The sequence below is a fragment of the Microcaecilia unicolor genome, chromosome 4 (genome assembly GCF_901765095.1).
Source record: "Microcaecilia unicolor chromosome 4, aMicUni1.1, whole genome shotgun sequence".
In the NCBI taxonomy this organism is placed as follows: Eukaryota; Metazoa; Chordata; class Amphibia; order Gymnophiona; family Siphonopidae; genus Microcaecilia; species Microcaecilia unicolor.
This window is the reverse complement of record NC_044034.1, coordinates 172,834,664-172,861,092: the sequence shown is the minus strand read 5'-3', so window position 1 is coordinate 172,861,092 and position 26,429 is coordinate 172,834,664. Positions and strand designations below refer to the sequence as shown.

The 26,429-nt window shown below is 45.8% G+C and overlaps 1 protein-coding gene across 4 annotated transcripts in view; it reads left to right on the top strand.

Moving 5' to 3' along the window:
* USP47 (ubiquitin specific peptidase 47) overlaps positions 1-26,429 on the top strand; it is a 309,973-nt gene that overhangs the window by 251,912 nt on the left and 31,632 nt on the right. For all 4 annotated transcript variants that reach the window (XM_030200979.1, XM_030200978.1, XM_030200980.1 and 1 more), the window contains exons 21-22: positions 11,379-11,554; positions 17,592-17,672. In XM_030200979.1, coding sequence (XP_030056839.1) covers positions 11,379-11,554; positions 17,592-17,672 — 257 coding nt within the window. The remainder of the gene's footprint in view (positions 1-11,378; positions 11,555-17,591; positions 17,673-26,429) is intronic.

The window sequence follows — 26,429 nt, the reverse complement described above, 5'->3', positions numbered from 1 at the left end:
GTGCAAAGCAATGAAGATTTGAGACATCTGTGGAATGAGATTATTGACTGCCAGCTAAGTGAACTGAATAATCATTTTCAAGACGATGCTTATGGAATGATGACGGCTTCTGCTGCCTGTATGCCAACATCTGAGGCCTTTCGCCGAAGAGAGAGTCTACTGCCCCCGTGTACATTATATGGCATTACCATAGAGGAGGCTGAATTAACAGTGTTTGTTCAGCATCTAAAACGCAAAGTAGCAGAAGGTATAAATTTTCCATCTTTAATTGAAGTACTAGACAGCTGCAATGTGGACATTTTCCCAAATGTCGGTGCCCTTTTAAGAGTACTTATCACTCTGCCGATGTCAACTTGCACTGTGGAACGACTGTTTTCAACTGTAAACAGGATCAAAACGGCATCAAGAGCCTCAATGCTCACCAGTCGCCTCCATAATCTGTCACTGTTATCATTTGAAAGAGAACTGTGTGATTCATTGGACTATGACAGAATTATTGATATATTAAACACCAAAAGACAGCGCCTCATTCTTTAGTGAGCATAGTTTCATTCTTTAGTGAGCATAGTTTCTCACCTTAATTTGCTACATACTATTATACAGCTTTGGAATTGTACGTTTATGCACTTACTGTTTTTGTATTAAAGCACACTGCACAGTTCTATTTAAATAGTTACACTTCTTGAGTGCATGTAACCACACCTGTACTTTGTTCTTGGTTTTTATTTTAAATAGTTTGTTTTTACAAATGTCCCTAGCCTTCAGGCGAAATATGGTCATGTTGGGTCATTTTCAATAAAGTATTTTTGGTTTGTTCTTCGTCTGTAATTCGTTCTGTCCTTTGATATACATTTCTTATAAAACAAAGTTGAAGGATACGTGCCAAACTGTGGCAATTTTATTTTGTCAGCATCAGAATAGAGAGAGAAAGCAGTAGAGCCAAAGGAAGGGAAATAGTCTTCAAAGGTTATCAGGCATTTACATTTGTTAAGCAAAGTATATGCCATTGCTGTGATTATACTGTTATGTGTGTTGACGTATTTGCCATTATAGTAGACATATCTGATCAAGTTTGATATGGCATAACGTAACTATATTTAAAACTATTGTTTTTTTCCCCACATTAAGTAAGTGGTTTATGTTGATGCAGGGCAGCTGTTGGGCAGAATACTTAGAAATCCATCATCAAGTGCATTCTAAGGCATTATTTTGTAGTATCCCAAGAAACATTACTCATGTCTCTCTCTATATCTATCTATCTATCTATCTATCTATCTATCTATATATATATATATATATATATATATATATATATATATATATATAGTGCCCACCCATATTAGCTCTGGGCCCACCCAAAATCTCAGGTCTGGCTACGCCACTGGCTTGACTACTGTTGTTCTCTCTATGGTGGTGTAGCCAATATGGTAATTTAAAAAAATACAATTTACTCAGATTACGAGGGCAAGATTAATTTTTAAAAAGAAGTTTGATCGCCTCTTTTTACTTAATTCCATTGACTCCTGTTACAAGCACATATTGATTTTAAACAGGCTTTTTTATTTAAAACTTTTTAAATAATATGGTTCCAGAAGAACTCCTTTCTTTGATTTATTCTTAAGGTGTTCCCTTACTGTGTCATGCACAGATTATGTAACCCCTCTGCTTAAAAGTCACCATTGGCTTCCTGTAGATTTCCAAGTGAAGTTCTTGCTCCTTACTTTTAAGGCATTTAGAATGGGAGCCCTATCATACTTTTTTCTACCCTAACCATTCCCTATGCTCCAAAACGTGCTCTTAGATCACTTAATGACTATCGTATGGTCTTGCTGGGACTTCGAGCTGCCCAACATGAGTCTACAAGGTACAGTGCCTTTTATTTTACTGCTCCAACCCTCTGGGGTTTTTTTTTTCATCCTTTAAGGCAGCTCGTCTTAATAGGTTCTTAGAAAATTAATTTTCTTCTACAGCAGTTCAAGTATGGAATACTTGTCCTTCTTTGTTAAAGACTAGTGGTTCTTACATCATGTTCGTAAAAACTTGAAAACAGCTCTATATCAAAAGTTTGTAGTTAATGCTTAAACTAATTCCTGTATTTTCTTGAAAATTGTTTGCATTTTTTAATATTCATATATGTTTTAAACCTTATTGTAAACTGCTTTGGGTCCATGTCCTTGGAAGAAGGCAGTGTAAAAGTATCAAGGTTAGATTAAAGTGGGTTACAGTCATACAATTGAGTAACTATGAGTGAGGAGAGAGAGAAAGGTGGAAGAAAGGGGGAGGGGAAGGAAGACAGGAAAAACCTTAGTTTTGCATGTGACCAGTTAAAGCTTTGATGAAAAAGCCAGCTTTTGACTTTATTTTTGAATGTTAGGGTGATTAGGGAGGCAGCCTCCCCCTAATCCTTCCTGTAGAGCTCTGCCCAAAATGAGCACTTTGCTGAAACCTAGACATGACAGGGAGCAGGTGTAAATCCTGGCTTTGATCTTCTTGCACATAGATGTGCATTCCCCTTCTGAAATAGGGAATACTCATGAATATTGTGGTCCTACCCAAGGTATGCCCCCTTGCAATATACAGATTTACAATTTGCAAGTGAATAAGATGATACCTTTTTTCTCCGAGGACAAGCAGGCTGCTTGTTCTCACTGATGGGGTGACGTCCACGGCAGCCCCTCCAATCGGAAACTTCACTAGCAAAGGCCTTTGCTAGTCCTCGCGCGCCCATGCACACCGCGCATGCGCGGCCATCTTCCCGCCCGAACCGGCTCGTGTTCGTCAGTCTTCTTGTCCGCGCTCGGTACAGTCGTGTTTGCGCCGTTCGCGCCCCTTAAGTTGACCCTCGCGCGTCTTTTTGACTTTCGCTTCTAAAAAAAAACAAAAGGGATTTCGGAGAAGGGCCTTTCGGTCTTTTTCCCCTTCCCGTATTTCCAGTTTTTTTGCCCCGTTAAGTTTTCTTACGCTTTCGGGGTAGGCCCTTTTGAGGCCTCGGGTCGAGTTTTTTCTCCCCCTCTTTTTGGTGCCTTACCGCAATTACGAGTTTTGATTTCGCTGGCGTGATTTTTCCGCCCATGTCATCGAAGTCTCCCAGCGGCTTCAAGAAGTGCACCCAGTGCGCCCGGGTAATCTCACTCACTGATAGGCACGCGTGGTGTCTTCAGTGTCTGGGGGCTGGGCACTACCCGCAGGCCTGTAGTCTCTGCGCCCTTTTACAAAAAAGGACTCAGGTAGTGAGATTGGCCCAGTGGAACGTGTTGTTCTCGGGCTGTTCGTCGGCATCTGCACCGGGAGTATCGAGTGCATCGACGTCGACAGCGTCAAGACCTCCGACCTCGGCGGCGACTGTATCGATTGCATCGAGACATCGACCCTCTGCATCGTCGGGGCCGAGACATCGGAAGGCTGCGTCGGCGTCGGTGGTACCGGGACCTCCACTAGTGCTGATGTCGTCGGACGGTAGTGCTTCGACTAGAGTGCAGGTGAGGGCTGTCCATTCCCCTGCTGGTGGTGGTGAGCCTTCGGGTGGGTCTCCCCCTACCCTTAGGGCTCCTGCGGTACACCCCCCCCCCCCCCCCCCCCCGAGACCTGACCTTCTTCGGCCTCGGCCCCGAGGAAGCGACAGTTGGATTCTAGGTCCTCCTCGTCGGTACCGGGAAGTTCCGGTGACATGCTTCGTTTGAAAAAGTCAAAGAAGCATCGACACCGGTCTCCTTCCCGCGTCGGTACCAAGAGCTCTGGGTCGCCGAGGGAGTCGGCACCCAGTAGGCATCGGCACCGGGAGGACCGCTCACCCTCTGTTCAGGAGGTGTCGATGCGCTCCACCTTGGACAGCCCGGAACAGCCTCCACGCCCGGAACAGACTCTGACTTTGACGCCTGCATCGGCTTCCATGTCTTTCTCCACAGCCGCCCTGCACGAGAGTCTCCAGGCCGTTCTCCCAGAGATCCTGGGAGAGCTGTTGCGCCCTTCCCCTCCGGTACCGGGGGTGCTTGCACCCCCGGCACCATCGAGTGAGGCGCCGGCTAGCCCCTTGCCCGGGATGAGGTCTCCAACATCTGTGCCGCTTGCGGTACCGACTGCAGTCGCCTCCCAGGAAGGCTCCCCGACAACGTCGGCGGAGGGAGCTTCGCCGGTGCGGGCGAGGGAGTCTACCTCTCGACGCTCACACCGTGGCCGTGTTTCCACGGAGTCGAGCTGGGCACGGCTTCAGACACAGGTTCATGAACTTGTGTCTGATACCGATGGTGAGGCCTCGTGGGAGGAGGAGGACATCAGATATTTCTCTGACGAGGAGTTTGATGGCCTTCCTTCTGATCCCACTCCCTCCCCTGAAAGGCAGCTTTCTCCTCCCGAGAGTCTGTCTTTTGCAGCCTTTGTCCGGGAGATGTCTACGGCCATCCCCTTCCCGGTGGTTGTGGAGGACGAGCCCAGGGCTGAAATGTTTGAGCTCCTGGACTATCCTTCTCCACCTAAAGAAGCGTCCACAGTACCCATGCATCATGTCCTAAAAAAGACATTGCTGGCGAACTGGACCAAGCCCCTAAGTAATCCCCACATTCCCAAGAAGATCGAGTCCCAGTACCGGATCCATGGGGACCCAGAGCTGATGCGCACTCAGTTGCCTCACGACTCTGGAGTTGTGGATTTGGCCCTAAAGATGGCTAAGAGTTCTAGGGAGCATGCTTCGGCGCCCCCGGGCAAAGACTCTAGAACCTTAGTTTCCTTTGGAGGAAGGCCTACCATTCCTCTATGCTCGTGGCCAAAATTCAGTCTTACCAGCTCTACACGAGCATACACATGCAGAACAATGTGCGGCAGTTGGCTGGCTTGGTGGACAAGCTCCCTCCTGAGCAAGCCAAGCCATTTCAGGAGGTGGTCAGGCAGCTGAAGGCGTGCAGAAAATTCCTGGCCAGAGGGGTATATGATACCTTTGATGTTGCGTCCAGGGCCGCTGCTCAAGGTGTGGTGATGCGCAGACTCTCATGGCTGCGTGCCTCCGACCTGGAGAATAGGATCCAGCAGCGGATTGCGGACTCCCCTTGCTGTGCGGACAATATTTTTGGAGAGAAGGTCGAACAGGTGGTAGAGCAGCTCCACCAGCGGGATACCGCTTTCGACAAGTTCTCCCGCCGGCAGCCTTCAGCTTCTACCTCCACAGGTAGACGTTTTTATGGGGGAAGGAAGACTGTTCCCTACTCTTCTGGTAAGCGTAGGTACAATCCTCCTTCTCGACAGCCTGCGGCCCAGGCTAAGCCCCAGCGCGCTCGCTCTCGTCAGCAGCATGCGCCTCAGCAAGGCCCCTCGGCTTCCCAGCAAAAGCAAGGGGCGAGCTTTTGACTGGCTCCAGCAGAGCATAGCCGCCATCAACGTGTCAGTGCCGGGCGGTCTACCGGTCGGGGGGAGGTTGAAAGTTTTTCACCAAAGGTGGCCTCTCATAACCTCCGATCAGTGGGTTCTTCAAATAGTCCGGCAAGGATACACCCTCAATTTGGCCTCCAAACCTCCAAATTGCCCACCGGGAGCTCAGTCTTACAGCTTCCAGCACAAGCAGGTACTTGCAGAGGAACTCTCCGCCCTTCTCAGCGCCAATGCGGTCGAGCCCGTGCCATCCGGGCAAGAAGGGCTGGGATTCTATTCCAGGTACTTCCTTGTGGAAAAGAAAACAGGGGGGATGCGTCCCATCCTAGACCTAAGGGCCCTGAACAAATATCTGGTAAAGGAAAAGTTCAGGATGCTTTCCCTGGGCACCCTTCTTCCCATGATTCAGGAAAACGACTGGCTATGCTCTCTGGACTTGAAGGACGCCTACACGCATATCCCGATACTGCCAGCTCACAGACAGTATCTGCGATTTCAGATGGGCACACGTCACTTCCAGTATTGTGTGCTACCCTTTGGGCTCGCCTCTGCGCCCAGAGTGTTCACGAAGTGCCTGGCTGTAGTAGCAGCGGCGCTTCGCAGGCTGGGAGTGCATGTGTTCCCTTATCTCGACGATTGGCTGGTGAAGAACACATCCGAGGCAGGAGCTCTACAGTCCATGCAGATGACTATTCGCCTCCTGGAGCTACTGGGGTTTGTGATAAATTATGCAAAGTCCCATCTTCTCCCAGTACAGAGACTAGAATTCATAGGAGCTCTGCTGGATTCTCGGACGGCTCGTGCCTATCTCCCAGAGACGAGAACCAACAACTTGTTGTCCCTCGTCTCGTGGGTGCGAGCGTCCCAGCAGATCACAGCTCGGCAGATGTTGAGATTGTTGGGCCACATGGCCTCCACAGTTCATGTGACTCCCATGGCCCGCCTTCACATGCGATCTGCTCAATGGACCCTAGCTTCCCAGTGGTTTCAGGCTGCTGGGGATCTAGAAGACGTGATCCACCTGTCCATGAGTTTTCTCAAATCCCTGTATTGGTGGACGATTTGGTCCAATTTGACCTTGGGACGTCCTTTCCAAATTACTCAGCCACAAAAAGTGCTGACTACGGATGCGTCTCTCCTGGGGTGGGGAGCTCATGTCGATGGGCTTCACACCCAGGGAAGCTGGTCCCTCCAGGAACGCGATCTGCAGATCAATCTCCTGGAGTTACGAGCGGTCTGGAACGCTCTGAAGGCTTTCAGAGATCGGCTGTCCCACCAAATTATCCAAATTCAGACAGACAACCAGGTTGTCATGTATTACATCAACAAGCAGGGGGGCACCGGATCTCGCCCCCTGTGTCAGGAAGCCATCAGCATGTGGCTCTGGGCTCGCCGTCACGGCATGGTGCTCCAAGCCACTTATCTGGCAGGCGTAAACAACAGTCTGGCCGACAGGTTGAGCAGGATTATGCAACCTCACGAGTGGTCGCTCAATTCCCGTGTAGTGCGACAGATCTTCCAGGTGTGGGGCACCCCCTTGGTAGATCTCTTTGCATCTCGAGCCAACCACAAAGTCCCTCAGTTCTGTTCCAGGCTTCAGGCCCACGGCAGACTGGCATCGGATGCCTTCCTCCTGGACTGGGGGGAAGGTCTGCTGTATGCTTATCCTCCCATACCTTTGGTCGGGAAGACTTTGTTGAAACTCAAGCAAGATCGAGGCACCATGATTCTGATTGCTCCTTTTTGGCCGTGTCAGATCTGGTTCCCTCTTCTTCTGGAGTTGTCCTCCAAAGAACCGTGGAGATTGGAGTGTTTTCCGACCCTCATCACACAGGACGAAGGGGCGCTTCTGCATCCCAACCTCCAGTCTCTGGCTCTCACGGCCTGGATGTTGAGAGCGTAGACTTTGCCTCTTTGGGTCTGTCAGAGGGTGTCTCCCGCATCTTGCTTGCCTCCAGGAAAGATTCCACTAAGAGGAGTTACTTCTTTCTATGGAGGAGGTTTGCCGTCTGGTGTGACAGCAAGGCCCTAGATCCTCGCTCTTGTCCTACACAGACCCTGCTTGAATACCTTCTGCACTTGTCTGAGTCTGGTCTCAAGACCAACTCTGTAAGGGTTCACCTTAGTGCAATCAGTGCATACCATTACCGTGTGGAAGGTAAGCCGATCTCAGGACAGCCTTTAGTTGTTCGCTTCATGAGAGGTTTGCTTTTGACAAAGCCCCCTGTCAAACCTCCTACAGTGTCATGGGATCTCAATGTCGTTCTCACCCAGCTGATGAAACCTCCTTTTGAGCCACTGAACTCCTGCCATCTGAAGTACTTGACCTGGAAGGTCATTTTCTTGGTGGCAGTTACTTCAGCTCGTAGAGTCAGTGAGCTTCAGGCCGTGGTAGCCCAGGCCCCTTACACCAAATTTCATCATAACAGAGTAGTCCTCCGCACTCACCCTAAGTTCTTGCCAAAGGTTGTGTCGGAGTTCCATCTGAACCAGTCAATTGTCTTGCCAACATTCTTTCCCCGTTCTCATTCCTGCCCTGCTTAAACGTGAGCTGCACACATTGGACTGCAAGAGAGCATTGGCCTTCTATCTGGAGCGGACACAGCCCAACAGACAGTCCGCCCAATTGTTTGTTTCTTTTGATCCCAACAGGAGGGGAGTGGCTGTGGGGAAACGCACCATATCCAATTGGCTAGCAGATTGCATTTCCTTCACTTACGCCCAGGCTGGGCTGGCTCTTGAGGGTCATGTCACGGCTCTTAATGTTAGAGCCATGGCAGCGTCGGTGGCCCACTTGAAGTCAGCCACTATTGAAGAGATTTGCAAAGCTGCGATGTGGTCATCTGTCCACACATTCACATCTCATTACTGCCTGCAGCAATATACCCGACGCGACAGTCGGTTCGGGCAGTCAGTACTTCAGAATCTGTTCGGGGTTTAGAATCCAACTCCACCCCCCTAGGCCCATGTTTATTCTGTTCCAGGCTACACTCTCAGTTAGTTGGATAAGTTGTTAGGTCAATCTCAGTTATGTCCTCGCCATTGCGAGGCCCAATTGACCATGTTTGTTGTTTTGAGTGAGCCTGGGGGCTAGGGATACCCCATCAGTGAGAACAAGCAGCCTGCTTGTCCTCGGAGAAAGCGAATGCTACATACCTGTAGAAGGTATTCTCCGAGGACAGCAGGCTGATTGTTCTCACAAACACGCCCGCCTCCCCTTTGGAGTTATGTCTTCCCTTGTCTTTGTCTTGCTACATATGGGACTGATGAACACGAGCCGGTTCGGGCGGGAAGACGGCCGCGCATGCGCGGTGCGCATGGGCGCGCGAGGACTAGCAAAGGCCTTTGCTAGTGAAGTTTCCTATTGGAGGGGCTGCCGTGGACGTCACCCCATCAGTGAGAACAATCAGCCTGCTGTCCTCGGAGAATACCTTCTACAGGTATGTAGCATTCGCTTTATTGGACATAACTTAATACGTTTCTTGATTAGCTTTCGAAGGTTGCCCTTCTTCGTCAGATCGGAAATAAGCAAATGTATTAGGAGATAGTATATATAAGAGAAACATCAAAGCATTACTTTGACAGTCTGACAGAGTGGGAGGGTGGGGGTATGCATGGGGACATCAAAGCATTACTTTGATATTCTAACAGGATGGGTGTTGGTAGGTGAGAGGAGGGTAATAAACAGAGAAATACAGCTTTATGGTTTATAATGGGTTAGAAAACCCAGATCCTTATTAAGTCCTGTTTGTTGGGTGCCAAAATATTCAATCATTCTTATTTCAAAGGTCTTACGTTCCTGTATTGTTTTAAAATTACCTTTCAGTATTCTTACTGTGAAATCACTGGTGCAGTGTTCTGGTCTTGTGAAGTGTTGGCCCACAGGGGTGGGGGCTTGACTGGCACCGGCTATTTTCATGTGATGTCTGTGCAGATTGAATCTTGTCTTAAGCATCTGTCCTGTTTCTCAAATATAGCATCCTTCGTTACATTTTTACACTGAATGATATATACCACATTGGAAGATGAGCATGTAAAATAGTCCTTTATGTTGACTATTTTTCCTTTGTGAATGACTGTGGGGTCTTGTGAAATGTTTTGGCATAGTTTGCAGCTGGCTGTGTTACAGGGAAACGTGCCCTTTTCTTTTTCCGTCTGTGTTGGAAGTTTACTTCTGATCAGCTTGTGTTTTAAATTTGGTGGCTGTTGGAAGGCCAGCACTGGTGGGGATGGGAATATCTCTTTCAGTAATTCATCTTCCTGGAGTAGTGGCTTTGATGTCCCCATGCATACCCCCACCCTCCCACTCTGTCAGACTGTCAAAATGCCTTGATGTTTCTCTTATATATACTATCTGCTAACACATTTGCTTATTTCCGATCTGAGGAAGAAGGGCAACCTTCGAAAGCTAATCAAGAAATGTATTAAGTTATGTCCAATAAAAAAGGTATCATCTTATTTTCTTTTCCATGTTTTATTTTGTTTGATTTCTATTGATAATCTTTAAGAGTGGACTAACACGGCTACCACACCTCTCAATTTGCAAGTGTAAATTCTTGCCTTCTAAGATTGCTTTTTCTATGTTTATTTGCTATACAAATACTGCTGTTGACTTTTGCAAATCGCAAATAGGGCTTCTAAAGTAACTGAAAGAGATCCGCAGGAGCAGAGAACTCTGTGGTCCCACGAGGATACACAGGTAACAGGAAAAAGTGGGTGGTGGACCACGGGTTCCAGAGACAAGAGAGACAATCTTGTTGAAAAATGTTTATTGATAAAAGACTTGAGACAATGCTGTGTTTCGGCCGCAAGGCCTGCTTCAGGAGTCTAAAAAGAAACATACGTTTATAAATAAGAAAATAAATACATTTGTAAACAATTTTTTAAAAAAGCTTACAAAATAACTAGCACAAATAATTGGTTAAAAATATTTAAAAATAGGTAAATATGTATATGAAAAAATGTAAAATTAAATGATAGACTTAATAATATAGATATATAATATCAAAAATACAAAATAAGTAGACAAATATATGTATGCATATCACAAAATATATATGATGAACACACAACAAACGGATACATAGATAAAGTTGCATAAATCAAAATAGTACATAAGTCGTGGGCAGCATTTGTAAAAGAGCATAAGTCTACTAACGCATGTAAAAAAATATATATATATATATTCAGAAAAATATTGTCTATTTTGTATTTTTTTGATATTATATATCTGTATTATTATAAAGTCTTTATCATTTAATTTTACATTTTTTCATATACATATTTACCTCTTGTTTTTAAACAATATTTTAATCAATTATTTGTGCTATTTATTTTACAAGTTTTTTTTTTTACAAATGTATTTTCTTATTTATAAATGTGTATTTGTTTTTAGACTCCTGAAGCAGGCCTTGCGGCCAAAACACAGTGTTGTGTCTAGTCTTTTATCAATAAAACTTTTTCAACTTAAGATTCTTTCTTGTCTCTGGAACCTGTGGTCCATTACCCAATTTTTCCTGTTGCATTTTAAATTTACCTCCATGATCAGTGGACTGCTACCAATCACTCAGTCCCTTAAAGATGAAACATATTCCCAAAATGCCTGCTTGAATAAAAATGTTGTGGGCGCCTCTATTTATCTGCATGTTGAGCAGGCAGTTTTATAGAAGTCAATTTCTATGAGTAAGTTCCTCTGAAAAATTCCCTGTAAATCAGTTGCTTGTTGAGAAAGTTCTTGCTTTTTCTGTGAATTTTTGTTTGTGTATTTTGTTATGTAAATAGAAATCATCTTGTTTTTTGAAAGTGGATAACACATTGTCTGTGCCACATAAATGATCTTGTGGGATATTAACTGTATTATGCAACTGAAAACACATTTTAACTAACCATTAAATACTTGGTCAGCATACTACCCAATCCCCTAGGCGCTGAAACTACATATAAATATATTAGCATGTGCTTTTACTGAGCCCTCCGCTCAGTTCCACATAAAAATACATGTATATTTTTCTCTGTTTTAGGGTTGATGGTGCATGTTGATAAAAGAATTACACTGGCCGTCTTCAAACAACAGCTGGAGCCCTATGTGGGGGTTTTATCTTCACAGTTCAAAGTCTTCAGAGTCTATGCCAGCAATCAGGAGTTTGAGAGCGTTCGCTTGAATGAGACACTCTCATCTTTTTCGGATGACAATAAAGTAAGTCAGTGAAATTTTCTTTTCTGTTTCTGACTAGTCATTTATCAGGCTTTAGGTTTGGCTACATTTGGTTTGCAAACCAAGATTGAATTGACAGTTTAGGAGTGGAGGAGTGGCCTAATGGTTAGGGTGGTGGACTTTGGTCCTGGCGAACTGAGTTCGATTCCCACTTCAGGCACAGGCAGCTCCTTGTGACTCTGGGCAAGTCACTTAACCCTCCATTGCCCCATGTAAGCCGCATTGAGCCTGTCATGAGTGGGAAAGCACGGGGTACAAATGTAACAAAAACAATTCATCACTATTGGTGGAATAGTGTTCTCCTTTAAGTCATTAAGGGGAGTCTTTTACTAAAAATTAGCTTGACTTATTTGCAGCAGGGACCATTTTATTCCTATGGGCCCTGCTTCAGATAACTTGAGCTAATCTTTAGTAAATGATCCCCTAAGGAGGAGTGGCCTAGTGGTTAGGGTGGTGGACTTTGGTCCTGGGGAACTGAGGAACTGAGTTCGATTCCCACTTCAGGCACAGGCAGCTCCTTGTGACTCTGGGCAAGTCACTTAACCCTCCATTGCCCCATGTAAGCCACATTGAGCCTGCCATGAGTGGGAAAGCGGGGGTACAAATGTAACAAAAAAAAATAATAATAATAATTGTACAACAGTCCATGTGTGAAAATTATATGCTCTGTTTTCTCTATGTGAACTTGGCAGAATTTTCAAAATTAAAGTTTCCATTACATAGCTTCCCACTATTCCAGAACCTGTGGGATAGCTGTGTCCATCAACCAGAAGGTAGAGATAGAGAACTGAAAACTGAGCTGAGACACATCTTTCTTGGCATCCAGTCCAGCTCCCCCGTATTTTCTATGTTCAGCAGATGGTATAGTGCAGAATTGCAAAGTTTGAAACAAAACTGTAGACTATTGGAAAGGAAACGGAAGAGAGATAAATCAGGCTTAAACAGGTCCATCTGGAAGAAGGCAATAAATGAGTATTAAAAGGCTGCTATTAATGCAAAGAAAAAGTATTATTCTAACATGATAGAGATCTGAAGTACAGGAAAACTTTTTCAAATAGGTAATAGATTGACATTGCACATATCTGTGATAGAGATGGAGAGTTACCACCTACTGCCACACAACTGGCATATTTTCAATCCAAAACAGAAAATTTATGTGCAACTCTACATAAATATAATGGGGATGATAAGATAGTTGTGTTTTGATTACTTCCCCTATGAGGATTGGCCAGCTGATCGTAATTGGAGTACTTTTTCTAAGATCTCTGTGGAAGATTTGGATATATTCTGTTCTACATTTTCAAGATCCCATTGTTTACTTCATAACTGTCCTACGGCACCCCACCATAATGACCTGACAAAAGTAGCCTTGTAACAAAATAGTCCTTGACAAATTGGCCCCAAACAAAAAAAGCCTTTAACAAAATTGCCCTGGACAAAATAGCTTAAAACAGAATGGCCCCCTCCCACACAAAATAGCCTCTTAACAAAATAGCCCATCACAAAAATAAAAAGTATGCTAAAATCTTTATTGAAAGACATAACCAAAACTGTGTTTCATAAAAATAAAAGTTGTGCTAAAATCTACATCAAATGACATTTTCATACTGTACATACATTTTAATTCTTGATAAACTATATAATTAAATAGTGTAAAGTGGATCCTCTTTTCTCAGCGGTTGCAGCTCTCCACAACCTGAAGACCACCTTCCAGTACTGCTCCTTTTTTTTTCTCAGAACAATGAAGCTTTTTATTGCCTAGGAAGAGCTTCCCTCCTTCCCTCAGTTGTGGCACCAAAACACAAAACAAAGCACAGTTATCGTTCACCTTTCTCAAGCCGGTTAGTTTCCCAGTCCAGGATTCCACAGCTGCTTCCTCTCCCTCCCTCCTGGGGGAGAGTAGCAGTAATAAAAAAAAAAAAAAAAAAAAAAAACCCTGTTCAGTGTAGCGGGGTTTTCCAAAACACCGTTCACTTTTATCCAAGGTTTTACCCCACTGCTCAGTTTAGCCAGGCTTTCAAAACACAGTTCAGTTCTAGCCAAGCTTTCAAAACACAGCTCAGTTTAGCCAGGCTTTCAAAACACAGTTCAGTTCTAGCCAAGCTTTCAAAACACAGCTCAGTGTAGCCAGGCTTTCAAAAACACAGTTCAGTTCTAGCCAAGCTTTCAAAACACAGCTCAGTGTAGCCAGGCTTTCAAAACACAGTTCAGTTCTAGCCAAGCTTTCAAAACACAGCTCAGTGTAGCCAGGCTTTCAAAAACACAGTTCAGTTCTAGCCAAGCTTTCAAAACACAGCTCAGTGTAGCCAGGCTTTCAAAAACACAGTTCAGTTCTAGCCAAGCTTTCAAAACACAGCTCAGTGTAGCCAGGCTTTCAAAAACACAGTTCAGTTCTAGCCAAGCTTTCAAAACACAGCTCAGTTTAGCCAGGCTTTCAAAACACAGTTCAATTTTAGCCAAGCTTCAAAACACACAGTAATGGCTTTGCGCGGGCTCAAAGCCTAGGGTCCCACCCTCTGAGTCAGTCATACTCCTACCTGACCTCCTCCCGCTTGACCCGGCTTGGCCACGCTACTCCTATGGCTTTCGCTCAGCCAGAGCTGAAAAGTCCATCGGCTCTTCCAGGGCGCTCTCCGGTTCAGTCAACTCCATAGGGCAAGGCTCACTCTCTGCCTCTCTCTCCTCAGGAGCCCAATCCATATTCTCTTCACCCCGCCCTTCTCCCAGCTGCTCACCCTTTTCTTCATTAAAGTTCTTTGGAGTCCCTTCTTTCTCCACCCACTTGTTCCACCACCTCTTCCACCAGGTTGGAGAATCAGCCTTACTCCTTCCCCGGCGGCCCTCCTCTGGTGACTCCTGGGAATGCACATAGTTTCTCTTATCCCCAGGCTCCCTTGGGGCATGCTGGGAGTTGTAGTTCTTTATTTCTAGTTTTTTCCTGGGGAATGCCTGCCTATAACGGGGGTATTCTGGCCTATCCCAGGGTTCCTTTGGGGCCTTTCCTACATACTCTTTACAATAGATTATGCGCTACAGTTTTAAGGAAGGTAATGATATCATCTGCATTCTACATTGGAGCAAGTGCCCTCAAACATTACTCTAGTTGTATGTACTTTGACTTAGAAGACTCTGGGTGTCGAGAAAGTTCTATTTCAATGTGATGTTGTTCCCTCCTAAAATGATCAACAATTTTAAATATATGATGAATGTTGACAGTTTGCTGGAATGATTGGTGTCATGCTTCCATAGAGTTATTAGTGTGCAATAAACCATCCAGCATGTGGTTCCATACATTCCAAATTGCAATGGGATAACGACTCTGCTCTGACACCCAATAAAAGTGTTCTCCCGCGGGGGATCCAAGATGGACGCACTTCATTAAGATGCGGCGGTTCTCACTTTTACCTGTTGGAGAAAATGCCGAAACGCCGAGGTAGAGTGACGGCTAGAGCTTCCCCGTTGCCTTCCTCATTGCCGGGACCTATGGATAGGTTTGTGAGACCGTCGGGAGCTGCTTTGGATAGCGGAACGCTGCCAGCTAGGAACTCCGACGATCTGGAGAACTCGGACTCCGTTGGCCTTGAGGTTACACTAAGCCCCGCCATGCGCTCACCACCTCCCCAGCCGATTGGCACGAGCTCCTTCCTCCTTGGATCGATAGGGTCTACCCCGGAAGGTTTAGAGGACCCAGAAGAGCATCGAGAGGAAGCTCAAATAACAACGGAGCAAGGAATGGGGGGCAATTTGCCCACAGAGACGCCACGGAATGCGGGGAGAGGAACCGAAGAAATGAGTGGGACTCCTGAACAAGTGGCAATAAGGTTTGAATTACCTAAATTGTTAGTGGAAAAACCGAAAGAAGTAACTTTAGAAACGTTATGGGACTTGGTATCTAATTTGGGACAGCTTTTTCTAAAACAAAGTAATGAGATGTTACCTAAAATAAAATCCTTGGAAATTGATATACAAGAAAAAGGAGAGAAGCTTAAAGCCCTAGATGAAAAGATTGAAAAACTGGAAGAGAAATTTGACCAAAAAGTTCTGAAATTTGAAACAGCTCAATCAATAATTATAAAAGACTTGACCAATCTCAGGATGAGATCTGAAATATTTGATAATTATACTAAAGCCTATAATTTGAGATTTGTTAATTTTCCTAGAATATATAATGTAGCTCCTCTTGATATGTTAAAGCGCTATATGCGCGAAATTTTGAATATACCTGAACAAAATATTCCACCTTTTACTTTGGCATATTATGTACCTGGGAAAGAATTTAACCAGTCAAATGAAAAGCCGATAGATATTTCTCTTTTGCTTGAAACCACTGATTCTGAACTTGCTACAGCGGCTACTTTGGTAGCGACTGTGGCACTATTACCGGATAAGAATTGGATCTTCCGCCTGTTTTTTCGTAATAAAGAAAAGTCTTTCTTAGGCTTTAAAATCCTACTATTTCCTGATGTCTCTAAGGAGACTAGACGGCGGAGGAAACAATTCTTACTCCTCAAGCCGGAAGTTTTGCACTTGGGGGGTACCTTTTTTTTAAGATACCCCTGCAAGTGTATAATAAGACTTGAGGGAAAAAAATATGTATTTATGGAACCAGCTCATCTGTCTGCACTCATAGCCTCGGTAAATAAGGGAAAGCGAAAAGAGTAATGCAACTCCACTTAATGAATGTGTGATATCTGTTTGTTTTTAATAATTCCTTCGTTTTTCTCCAGTTGATTTCCTACATTTTGGATTCCTCACATTATGGACTTGAGTCTCTATTCTTTAAAAGTGAATTGTTTTAATTTCATTGTATTAATCTTTTCCTTTAAATTTTATTATGATTGTAGAGACTTTCCAATCAAGAGGTTTCTTGTAAATTCTTTTTTGAATAAATGAATAAATAATAAAATAAAATAAAAAAAAAAAAGTGTTCTCCCAGAGTCTGTCACTGGTGTTATTTCAGGAGGACAGGTCTCAGTATTCTCAAACCACGCTGGGACATCTTCTAATGGAAGGAAACTCAATGCAAGCAGCATCTTTATATTAATCCTGATATCCTCATTATCTCTGTACATCTCCAATAAACCTGTATCCTGTACTTTCTTCCAAAGACACTGTCCTAGATTAAATAAACACACACTTAAAGAACAGACTGGAAACACTTTTGACATTACATTCTGATTTGCTTTCTCAAAACTGGATTGCAGACGAGGGGAGAGGGGGTTTCAAATTGGGCTTTAAGTCCAAAAGCTTTTTAAACATACACATGTAGATTTCTTCCCTTTTGTCTCTCAACAGAACATAAATTAATGGTTTTGCAGACACAATTCTGCATTAAGGGGCCCTTTTACTAAGCCATGTGTCTGTGCGCGCCAAAATGGAGTTACCGCCAGACTACTGCATGGCTCTTGTGGTAATTTCATGTTTGGCGCGCGTCCAATACGCATGTCTGAAAAATATTTTTTATTTTCGGGTGCACATAATGGATGCACGCAGGTCATTACTGCCCAGATTCCTTACCACTAGGTCAATGGCTGGTGGTAAGGTCTCGGACCCAAAATGGACATGCGGCAATTTTGATTTTGTCGCACATCTGTTTTTAGCAACAAAAAAAGGCATTTTTTTTGTAGGTGTGCAGAATTATTTTTCAGCGCACCTACAAAAAAAATGCCTTTTTTTTTTGTTGCCAAAAACAGATGTACGCCCAAAACACGTGTCTACACTACTGCAGGCCATTTTTTTAGCTCACCTTAGTAAAAGTACCCTTAAACTTCTTATATGCTTTGTTACAATGTAATAACTTTGACCTACAATGACCATAAATGCATCAGAAGTTGTTGTTTTGGGTTGTTTTTTTTAAGAAGCAATTTACTTAGAAGCATAAATATATAGGCAATCGAGCACTCTCTAATTCTCAAGTTGCCTCTACTGGTGGGTAATTTGTTTACTTTTGTGTCCATTTTGAAAGTTAAGGTTGAAGGATTTATTTTCTATCAAATATAAAAATACTTTTAATTTTTAGATCACTATTCGACTTGGAAGAGCTCTGAAGAAAGGGGAATACCGAGTCAAAGTGTTCCAGCTTCTAATAAATGAGCCAGAGGTAAAAACTTGGAATTTTAAACATTAGGAGGGTTAGACTCAGATGTTTGCAGTTCGGGTGCAATATGAAATGATTTGCTAATGAATCAGTTAATTTTATTTACTGCTGTTGCTTTCTAATCTTAAATATTTGCTGATAGTAGATTACAAACAAATAGGATATAGTATGACCATTATTTTAGGAGAATCCCCTTGTGTAAACAGCAGCTTTTACACAGGTAGATTGTTTTACACATGTAACTGCAATTCCAAAAAGCTGCCTTTTACAAGTGGGGATCCACACCATGTGGTCAAGGCACTGAGAGGGAGTAGTTTGTGCAGGTCAAAAATGTCAATGTATATTCCTCATTTCACACATCAAATGAACATAATGTAAGAATTGCCATACTGGGTCAGACCAACGGTCCATCCAGCCCAGTAGCCTGTTTCTAACAGTGACCTGTCCAGGTCACAGGTACCTAGCAGAATCCCACAGAGTAACAAGAGTCTGTGTTGTGGACCCCAGGGATAAGTAGTGGTTTTCCCCAGGTATACCTTAACAGATTATGGACTTTACTTCCAGGAATTTGTCCAAACCTTTTTTTAAACCCAGATACTCTTAACTTTTTTTTTTTTATCACATCCTCTGGCAGTAAGTTCCAGAGCTTAGCTATTCACATTTTCATCTATTTGTTTTTAAAAATATTACAGTACAGCTTTATGACGTGTCCCCTAGTCTATGTAAGCAATTGATTAAGGATTTTGTAGACTTCTATCATATCCCCCCCCCTTAGCTGTCTTTTTTCCAAGCTTAAGAGCCCTAACCTCTTAAGCCTTTCCTCATATAAAAAGAGTTCTATCCCATTAATCATTTTGATTGCTCTTCTTTGTACCTTTTTTAATTTTGCTAATTTTTCAGGTGTAGTGATCAAAATTGCACACAGTATTCACAGTGAGGTTGCACCATGGAGCAGTACAGAGGCACTATAATCTTTGGGGTTTTTTTGTATCCCTTCCCCAATAATTCCTAACAGTTTGTTTGCTTTTTTGGCCATTGCTGCACACCGAGCAGAAGATTACAAGATAGGGCCTGATATTCAAATGAAATGACTAGTGTAAAGCTGCGTTTACAACTAATTTTGGTTTTATCTCTAACTAAGCTCCGTAACTGTAAGCAGGCATTGAGCATTGCAGTTGTGGACTCCTGAAGAAAGCAGTTGTGCTGAAACACAGTTTGTGTTGAGTCCCATGAATGGATTAATCCTATGTTTGAATTGTCAATAAAGAGCTTTTCTTTACTACTACTTATTTCTATAGCGCTACTAGACGTACGCAGCTCTGTACACTTGAACATGAAGAGACAGTCCCTGCTCGACAGAGCTTACAATCTAATTAGGACAGGCAAACAGGAGAAAAGAAATAAGGGAATTACTAAGGTGGGGATGATAAAATAAGGGTACTGAACAAGTGAGTAAGGGTTAGGAGTGAAAAGCAGCATCAAAAAGGTAGGCTTTTTACCCTAGATTTGAAGATGGCCAGAGATGGAGCTTGACGGACCGGCTTAGGAAGCCTATTCCAGGCATATGGTGCAGCCAGATAAAAGGAACGGAGTCTGGAATTAGTGGTGGAGGAGAAGGGTGCAGATTTACCCAGTGAACGGAGTTCCAGGGGAGGAGTGGTAGGGAGAGATGAGAGTGGAGAGGTACTGAGGAGCTGCAGAGTGAATGCACTTGTAAGTCAATAAGAGGAGTTTGAACTGTATGCGGAAACAGATAGGGAGCCAGTGAAGTGACTTCAGGAGAAGGCTAATATGAGCATAGCGACGCTGATGGAATATAAGTGTTGCAGCAGAATTTTGAACAGATTGAAGAGGAGAGAGATGGCTAAGTGGGAGACCTATGAGAAGCAGGTTGCAATAGTCTAAGCGAGAGGTGGTAAGAGTGTGGATAAGGGTTGTGGTAGTGTGCTCAGAAAGGAAAGGGTGAATTTTGGTGATGATATAGAGAAAGAAACGACAGGTTTTAGCAGTCTGCTGAATATATGCAGATAAGGAGAGAGAGGAGTCGAAGATGACCCCAAGGTTACGAGCCGATGAGACAGGGAGGATGAGAGTGTTATCCATAGAAATAGAGAATGGGGGAAGAGGAGAGGTTGGTTTAGGGGGAAAGATAAGAAGCTGAGACTCGGTCATGTTTAGTTTCAGATGGCAGTGAGACATCCAGGCAGCAGTGTCAGACAGGCAGGCTGATACTTTGGCCTGGATTCCTGCTGAGATTTCTGGTGTGGAGAGGTAGATCTGGGAGTCATCACCGTAAAGATGATACTGAAAACCATGGGATGAGATCAGAGTACCAAGGGAAGAAGTATAGATGGAGAAAAGAAGAGGTCCCAGGACAGATCCCTGAGGTACACCAACTGACAGTGGGATAGAAGTAGAGGAGGATCCACCAGAGTATATACTAAAAGTACAGTGAGAAAGATAACAAGAAAACCAGGAAAGAACAGAGCCCTGAAATCCAAGTGAGGACAGCGTATCAAGGAGTAGGCTGTGATTAACAGTGTCAAAAGCAGCAGATCGAGAAGGATGAGAATAGAATAGAGACCTTTGGATCTGGCCAGGAACAGGTCATTGGAGACTTTAGCAAGTGCTGTTTCAGTTGAAAGAAGGGGGTGAAAGCCAGATTGAAGTGGATCAAGAATAGCTTGAGATGAAAGAAAGTCAAGGCAACGGCCATGAACAGCACGTTCAAGTATCTTGGATAGGAGAGGGAGATGGGACAATAGTTGGAAGAACAGGTTGGGTCCAATGAAGATTCTTTAAGGAGTGGTGTGACAACGGCATGTTTGAAGGCATCAGGAACAGTCACAGTGGAAAGTGAAAGATTGAGGATAGAACAGTTCCTTGTCATCAACAGCAGATGAATCTATTAACTGATGGGTTGTATCCACCTACCAGCAGGTGGAGATAGAGAACACTGAAAGCACATGATGTTCCTGGACGCCCAGCCCCCTCTGCCTTCAGTATATCTCTATCTCCCAGCAGGTGTGGATGTCGCTTTCTCAGCTCCTGGATTTCTGCCTGGGGTGGCTCCTGTGCTTTGCCAGTAGAGCAGGGGGGTGTTGTGGTTGGTGGTGCCCACTTTAAAGGCGTACTTGGTTTTCCCTGTCCCTGCCTTACCCCATTCCGGAGTTCCTCTGTGGCTGCCTGCCTCTTACTTTCCTCACAGTAAAAAGAAAAGAGAGAGGCTCGCTTTCTCAGCATGGCGATTTCTGAGGCTTTCTCCAGCACTCCTGGTTCGGTGCAGCTTGACCAAACCTCGTTTGACTCAGTCTCCTGAGGTGAGAGTGGTGCCCAGCTCCTCCGGGGAGGTTCCTGCTGACAGCGCTCTGTGCAGGGTAAGTTTTGGTGCAAAGGCGCCATTTTGTTTTCTGTATTAGATGGCTGCTGAAGGGGTTAAGCGCTGCTCCCACTGTGGGAAATGCAGATCAGCAGCGGGGCTTTGCAGCTCATGCTGCCTAGATGCTAATGCTGGCATGAGCATGGCGAGCGGTGAGTCTTCCCGCCTGATGTAGTTGGCAGCGGGCGCCATCTTGGAGGCACCGCGTGACTCGACCCTCGCAGTTGCGGAGGGGTCTGAGTGCAGGGGGACGCCTCGTTTTGAGGTTTCTAGAGGAGCTATTGCCTCCACTTCCCCCAATGTGGGGGCAGAGGTACAGGGTGAGTTTTTCTCCTCTGAATTGGTGCTGCTGATGCATAAGGCTTTTTTGTTAAAAAGAGCACTGCCTTGAGGCTCCTGAAAATTCCTTTCAGACTGGGTTGCCTCCAGTTCTTGATAGCCCAGCGTCTGCTGGAGACTTTTTGTTCCCCCGAGCCTTTGGCTGACGCTAAGCGTAGACGAGTGAATACCCCGTCTGAGGGGGACTCTTCACCCTGTTCTCCCCCGTGGTCTAGTTTCAGGGAGTCTGAGGGGTCGGGCAGGCCATCACGGACTGATGATCCAGACAAGGGTGGCTGCTTGCCATAGGAGTTGGATGACCCTAAAGTGGTTTGGATTTTCCACCGCGATGAGCTGCCAGCTCTCCATTCTGATGCCTTACAGGCCCTTTGTATTGAAGATCCTGACAAGGGCGCTGCCTCTTCTATTACTCCTAGGATGGCTAGTACTAAGAAGCCTTCTCGGGCTTTTCCCTTGCATGCTTCCATCCAAGAGCTTAATACACCTCAATGATCTGACCCTGATGGTCCCTTGAAGGTGGCCAGGGCTATGTGTCACCTTTACCCTCTGAGTGAAAGTCAGTTGGCCCTCTTTGGGATGCCTAGAGTGGATGCGTTAGTCACGGCTGTGACTAAAAAGACTACTCTCCCGGTAGAGGGAGGGGTCGCTTTGAAAGATATGCAGGGCCGGCGGCTGGAATCCGCGCTGAAGCGGTCCTTTGAAATCTCGGGCCTTTCCTTACGGGTGGCTATTTGCAGTTCCTATGCAGCCCAGGCCTGCCTTTCCTGGTTGCAGCAGGCGGTTGAGCAGCCCGCCGATGGAGTGGGTTCCCTCGCTGAGGTCGGCCCACGTATGGAGTCTACACTGTCTTTTTTGGCTAATGCCCTTTATGATCTGGTCAGAACTTCGGCTAAGCAGATGTTGGTGGCAGTTGCTGCCCGCTGCCTTCTTTGGCTCCGGCATTGGGCGGCTGACATGGCCTCTAAACAAAGGCTGGTGAGGTTACCCTTTCGGGGCCTTCTTTTATTTGGGGAGGATTTGGAGAAGATTATTAAGGACCCAGTGGACTCTAAGTCCCAATGGTTGCCTGAGGATAGGCCAAGGCCTTCTTCCAAAAGTCCTTCTTTTCCCTCCTCTTCCAGGCCACGTTTTCGCGAAGCTCGCAGGTATTGCCCAGGGCGCTCTGCGGGGTTTGGCCAACGTACCCGTTTCCAGCAGAGGAACTCCTTTTGTTCGGTCAAACGCGCTGCGGCGTCCAGGCAACGCCCAGCAGTTCAGGGGTGTTCTCCATAATGATGGGGTACTGGTCCACTCATTGGTTCCCGCAGTAGGGGGTCGTCTCTCCCTCTTAAGGAGTGGACCAAGATTACTACGGATCAGTGGGTCCTGGACCTGATCAGAGAAGGTTACCGACTAGAATTTGCTGCCCCAGTGGGAGACGCGTTTTTGGAGTCCTGATGCGGCACTGCTGTCAAGTGGGCAGCAGTAAACGAGACCTTGCAGGTGTTGCTGATGCTCGGAGCGGTGGTTCCGGTTCCTCCCGCCGAACGAGACTGCAGGCGCTACTCCATCTATTTTGTGGTGCCTCGAAAAGGCGGGTCGTTCAGACCTATCCTCGACTTACAAAACGAGGCCTTAGGAGTGCAACACTTCCGCATGGAAACCCTGCGCTCCGTCATTGCGGCGGTACAGCCAGGAGAGTTTCTCACGTCTCTGGACCTCCAGGAAGCGTATTTGCATATTCCCATCTGGCCGCCGCATCAGCGGTTTCTCCGGTTTGTGGTATTGAGCCAACATTTCCAGTTTCGCGCCTTGCCTTTCGGCCTGGCAACTACCCCTCAGACTTTTTCCAAGGTGATGGTAGTGGTGGCTGCCTTTCTCAGGCAAGAGGGTATCAGAGTTCATCCTTTTCTCGACGACTGGCGCATCAGAGCGGATTCAGCAGACGAAAGCCGACTTGCCGCAGCCAGAGTTGTTACAGTTCTGCAGACTCTGGGCTGGTAGTCAATATACCCAAAAGTCACCTGACCCCCTCTCAGTCTCTCGAGTATTTGGGGGTCTGGTTCGACACAGCTTCAGGATTCGTTTTTCTTCCCGACAACAGGCGTCTCAAGCTTCAGAATCAGGTCTGCCTGCTCCTGCGGATGCCTCGCCCTCGAGCTTCGGACTTTGTTCAGCTCCTGGGATCGATGACAGCCACCATAGAGGTGGTTCCCTGGGGAGAGCTCACATGAGGCCGCTGCAGCTTGCTCTGCTTCAGCAATGGTCTCCGATTTCCCAGGAATACCAACACAGACTAAGGTGGCTTCCTGCAGCCTTATGCAGTATGGATTGGTGGCTTTCCGATAGCATGCTGTGGCAGGGGATACCACTGGCTCTTCCGTTTTGGTGTCTGGTGATAACGGATGCCAGCCTTTCGGGCTGGGGAGCTCATTGCTGGGGACGCTATGCTCAGGGTCTGTGGTCCACCACAGAAGTGGGATGGTCCATCAATCGCTTGGAACTGAGAGTGATATTCCAGGCTCTTCTGGCCTTCCACAGGACGCTGAAGGGTCTTCCTGTCCGAGTTCTGTCGGCCTACATCATTCTTCAGGGCGGCACTCAGTGCAGGGCCCTGGCTGCGGAGGCATCTCAGATCTGCGACTGGGCCGAACGCCACCTAGAGCTGCTGTCCACAGCTCACATAGCCAGTCAGAGCAATGTACAAGCCGATTTCCTCAGCAGACATCAAATCGACCCGGTGGAATGGGAACTAGCGGAAGAAGTTTTTCTTCAGATTTGTGCCAAATGGGTTACTCCAGACTTGGACCTCATGGCATCAAGCCTAAACGCCAAAGTCCCTCGCTTTTTCAGCATAAGGAGAGATCCTCGCTCGGTGTGGTTGGATGCCCTGGCTCAGCCTTGGCCCTCGGGCCTCCTGTATGTGTTCCCTCCTTGGCCCTTGATAGAGCGAGTGCTACTTCAGATTCGCCTGCACCGAGGATTGGTGATTCTCATCGCCCCAGATTGGCCAAGGCATCCATTGTATGCGGATCTCCGGCGAATGCTGGTGGACGCGTCTCTTCCTTTGCCTCGGGTTCTGAACTTGTTAGTTCAGGGTCCAGTGACTATGGAAGATCCTTGCCGCTTTGGTCTTATGGCCTGGCTCTTGAGAGGGCGCAATTGAGGGACAAGGGCTATTCTAATAAGGTTATTGCCACGCTCTTGCAGGCTCACATGTGGTCTACCTCTGCGACTTATGCTCGGATCTGGCACACTTTTGAGATGTGGTGTACTCCAAAGGCTATCTCGCCGACTCTGGCGACAGTCTCGCTTTTGCTGGGCTTTCTGCAGGACGGGCTACAAAAGGGCCTGGCCTACAATTCCCTTCAAGTTCAAGTGGCAGCGTTGGCCTGCTTCCTGGGGAAAGTCTCCGGCTTGTCCCTTGCTGCTCATCCAGATATTGTCCGATTTCTCAGAGGGGCGCTTCGTCTCCATCCTCCTTTGCGGTTGCCCTGTCCAGCTTGGAACCTGGGGCTCGTGTTGAAGGCGCTCCAGCAATCTTCGTTTGAGCCTCTTAAACAGGCTTTTGAGAAGGATGTGACTCTCAAGACAGTTTTTTTTAAAAGGCAATGACATTGGTGAGAAGAGAGTCTGCGCTTCAGGCTCTTTCCTGTCAGGATCCTTTTCTACAGTTCTTGGAATCCGGGGTAACTGTTTGTACGGTGCCTTCCTTTCTGCCTAAAGTGGTTTCAGCTTTTCACTCGAATCAGCCCATTTTTCTTCCTTCCTTTTGTAAGGAGGAGTTTCAGGACTCCTTTGGGCAATTGCGCCTTTTGGATGTCCGCAGGGCTTGTGGCAGTATCAGCAGATGTCAATTGAGTTTAGGAATTCTGATCATTTATTTGTTCTGTTGGCAGGTCCCCCGAAGGGGGTTTCCGGCGTCTAAGGCCACTATAGGAAGGAACTCATTTTTTCTGCTTATCTGCTGAAGCATTTAAAGCACACTCTATGAGGGCAATGTCCTCTTCGTGGGCTGAAATGGGTGTCTTTTCTCTTCAAGAGATCTGTCGTGCGGCTACCTGGGCTTCTCAGCTCTCTTTTGTGCGGCATTACAGGCTGGATGTGGCAGCGCGGCAGGATGCACATTTTGGAGCGCAAGTGTTTGCTCGCAGAGTTGCCTGTTCCCACCCTACTTAGGGAGTGCTTTGGTACATCCCATCAGTTAATGGATTCACCTGCTGTTGATGACAAGGAAGGGAAAATTAGGTTCTTACCTTGATAATTTTCTTTCCTTTAGTCACAGCAGATGAATCCATGATCCCTCCCTGTCTGATTTTAGTTTTTGTACAGGTGTTGCATACAGACATTGTGCCTCATCAGGAGTACTTGAAGACAAGCTATCAGAGTTACTACATGCTGTTTTTATTGCAGGAGGTTGATAACGTCCCTCCTTTGTTTGGTTATTGCTCCGGTTCAGGGGCGTTTGTTCTCTGTGAGGAAAGTTTGTTATTTTGCCCTTCTTATTCACTCTGCTTTGGAAATTTCATATACTGAAGGCAGAGGGGGGCTGGGCGTCCAGGAACACCATGTGCTTTCAGTGTTCTCTATCTCCACCTGCTGGTAGGCGGATACAACCCATCAGTTAATGGATTCATCTGCTGTGACTAAAGGAAAGAAAATGATCAAGGTAAGAACCTAATTTTAATACTAAACAGACTGATAAACAGCCAAGCGTAAACCTAAAGGGTTATACAGAGTGAACATACAACAGTGAAAAAGTGGGAAATACCCTCAGAAACCAAGATATTTACCAAGGTCTGACCAACAGGACATTAGTATCTATGTAAGATTTATATGTCCATGATCTAGTACCTAGATCTGACCTAATTTTCCCATAAAAGGGATGACATTAGCAGAGATAGTGTTAAGTAGATGAGTGGGAATAGGATCAGAGGAACAGGTAGTTAGTTTTGAGGAGGAAAGAAGATGTGTAGTTTCCTCTTCAATGATTTCAGAAAAGGAAGAAAAGGAGGCAGGGGTGTTAGAGGGTTGAGAGAATGGACTAAGGGAAGGAGAGGTGG